The sequence below is a fragment of the Buceros rhinoceros genome, unplaced genomic scaffold (assembly GCF_000710305.1).
Source record: "Buceros rhinoceros silvestris isolate BGI_N320 unplaced genomic scaffold, ASM71030v1 scaffold22214, whole genome shotgun sequence".
NCBI lineage: Eukaryota > Metazoa > Chordata > Aves > Bucerotiformes > Bucerotidae > Buceros > Buceros rhinoceros.
The window spans coordinates 38,574-41,235 of record NW_010410401.1 but is presented as its reverse complement, the minus strand read 5'-3'; the positions used below and the strand labels follow the sequence as shown (position 1 = coordinate 41,235).

The following is a 2,662-nucleotide window of genomic DNA, read 5'->3' as shown; positions in this document are numbered from 1 at the left end:
GCAAACCATGTCCTGGGGAGACCTTCCTTCACAGAAAACGTTTTGGTTCTGGGGGTCACTGGGAGGGAAGGGAGCAAATATTTATGTTTTTTAAAGCCCAGAGTTTTAAAACTCTGCTGTTCCCTCAGCTCCTGTGCCTGCCACTGAGGAGAATCACCTAAAAACCAGCAGCCGCTTCAGGAGTCTCCAGAGTCCCCAGTCAGCAGCGCTGGCAGAGAACGTTCATTAGAAAGGTCTGGTGAAGTAAGCATTTTGGATCCTCTGGAGCTGCAAAATAGTAAAAGACAAAGATCTGTAAATGGTTTTCCCCCTTTTTAGGACCTGTAGGGAGCAAAATGCTCTTTGCATGGATTGTGGCTGCAGCAGTTTGGTTCTTGGTGCCCTTCACAGTAGGTAAGATCTATTGGGTTTTTTCCTGCATAGAAATTATCACTTCCAAGAAGCACTTGGGCTATTTAGGGTGGGGTTTTTTCAGCTTCTGTGGTATGCTGGTAAACATCTTTCTATTGGAGAGAGTAGAATTTGGTGCTTGATGAGGTTTAGGCTGTAATTTCTGTCAGATCTCCCTGATCTGCTGCTACTGCCCCATGTCCCCCCGGGGTGCAGCCCCGGCTCGTAGCAGAAGAGGCAGATAGAGGGTCCTGCCCATATTTTTATGCACTATTAGCACCGTTTAGTTTGTGTGTTCAAGGTAGTGAACAGCAAATCGCTGCCAGTGAGTTATGCAGGGTGGTTATTTGGTGTCGTTCGAGGTAGAGCTGTGGGTTACATGGAAAAGCAGCTCTCCAGTTGGCAGAGGAGAGGAAGGAGAAGGAGGAAGGGAGGAGAAATGGTGCTCTGGCATTTTGCCCTTATCTCCTGCCGCTGCTCGGCTCGTTTGCCCACAGCACATGTGCCCTGAGGTCGGCCAGGGAGCACATACCCTCGTATGCTGAGCATGGGGTCACACATGGTCCTGGGCCACCATGAAGAGACAGTAATGTGCCAGGGGAAGTCTCTCCAGGTCAGAGAAAACCTTCCTTGTCCCTTCAGTAGAGGCATGCCTCCGCCGCTCTGCTGACACACAGATCTCCCCTTGAACCCCAATGAAAAAGGTGTTCTGATGGATTTTGCCTGGGGTTGTGCTTTTTGGTACGATGCCCGTGGTTTCTGACCCCGCTTCACCAGACAGGGGAAGCCTGGGTGCAGCAGCATCCCTCCCAGAGGCAACATACCCGTGCTAAAGGTTTGTTTTCCCACTCATTGCAGAATCGTGCAGCCACGGGATGGTACCTGGGCACAAACCCCACCCCGGTGCCACAGAAATCTGTGACAAAGGGAATATGACAGCAAGCACGGCTTCCCCTGTCCAGCCTGGGACCAGCATCAGCCTCTCATGCCAGCTGAGCCCCGCCGTGCCACGGTGCCGGGTAGCGATTTTCTCTAACCGCACTGAACTGGATAGCAATTACGGCCGCTCGGTCAGCACCGAGGTCCGGCTCCGCACCTACGGCAAACACACCTTTACGTGCAAGACGGTCTGTGGACACAAGAAAAAGCTCATCTGTGGAATCGATATAGAATGTGGAGGTGAGGAGAATTTCATCATTCCTTGTTCTTAAAGGTTTCCCACGGTACCTCTGAGACCTGTGGTAGAAAGCAGTGGTGGGCGGCTTTGTCCAGAAAAGGTCTTTCTAAAAGGAAAAATTCTAAGGAAATTTTAGATTTCTTTCTAGCCTGATGAGCTGAAGTTGCTGCAGATGCTGTCTCCTAAATCAGTGCTTTTGGGGGGAAAAAAACCCAAGAGAATCAAGGCTGATTGCTACAAGCAAAGCTGGTGGTGCCCAGTCTGGGTGGATTTGTCAGCCAGCCTTGTGGAGTCACTGGGGATTCACTCAGAGGTCTCAACGGGCTGTGGAGATCCCAGCCTCTGCTCTTTTCACACATAAAAATGATTAACCCACATATTTTGTCTAAAAATTCTTGAAAAAAACCCCTGACTAATCAAAAAGCCAAATGTAGCATTTCTTCAAATGTCTCCTATCAATATCTTCAAGGAAGAATCTGATAAGGTTATCTGTTTAAGATCCTCCAGATGAGCCCCGGAACGTGTCGTGTGTCCAGCATGGGACAGACGGCCACCCTACCTGTACCTGGGATAAAGGGAGGCTCACCTACATCCACACTACCTATGTGGTACAGTAAGTAAGGCAGGGATGGAGGGTCTTCAATAGCTACAATCACAGCTTAGAGCTGCTCTCCTGTGGTGGATCTCCTCCCAATAGTGACTCTGTGGCTAGCAGTGCCTGCACCAGAAACCCTACAGGCTGAGTCACTCACTATCTCGGAGTTCAGCTAAGAAGATGGAGGGGCACTGCACTTGGACATGTGTTGGTTTTGCTTCCTGTTTTTAGACCCAGCCTGTATTTTAGCTTGCTCTGGTTTGGCCGAACCTTCACTTTGTCCTCCTGTACCAGGCACTGTGAAGGCTGCACTTCCAGTCCTGGGTTCAGTGTTGGCCCCTCACTGCCAGAAGGACACTGAGGGGCTGGAGCGTGTCCAGAGAAGGGCAACAGAGCTGGGGCAGGGTCTGGAGCACAATGCGCTGAGGAGCGGCTGAGGGACCTGGGGGGGTTGAGCCTGGAGCAAAGGAGGCTCCGGGGAGACCTTCTGGCTCTGACAA

At 51.0% G+C, this 2,662-nt stretch overlaps 1 protein-coding gene across 1 annotated transcript in view; it reads left to right on the top strand.

Annotated features, from left to right (window-relative positions):
- The first annotated feature begins 1,265 nt into the window (after positions 1 to 1,265).
- Positions 1,266 to 2,662, top strand: part of LOC104493001 (interleukin-12 receptor subunit beta-2-like) — an 18,362-nt gene continuing 16,965 nt past the window's right edge. The window contains exons 1-2 of the mRNA XM_010135615.1: positions 1,266 to 1,569; positions 2,066 to 2,180. Of these exons, the coding sequence (XP_010133917.1) occupies positions 1,266 to 1,569; positions 2,066 to 2,180 (419 nt within the window). The remainder of the gene's footprint in view (positions 1,570 to 2,065; positions 2,181 to 2,662) is intronic.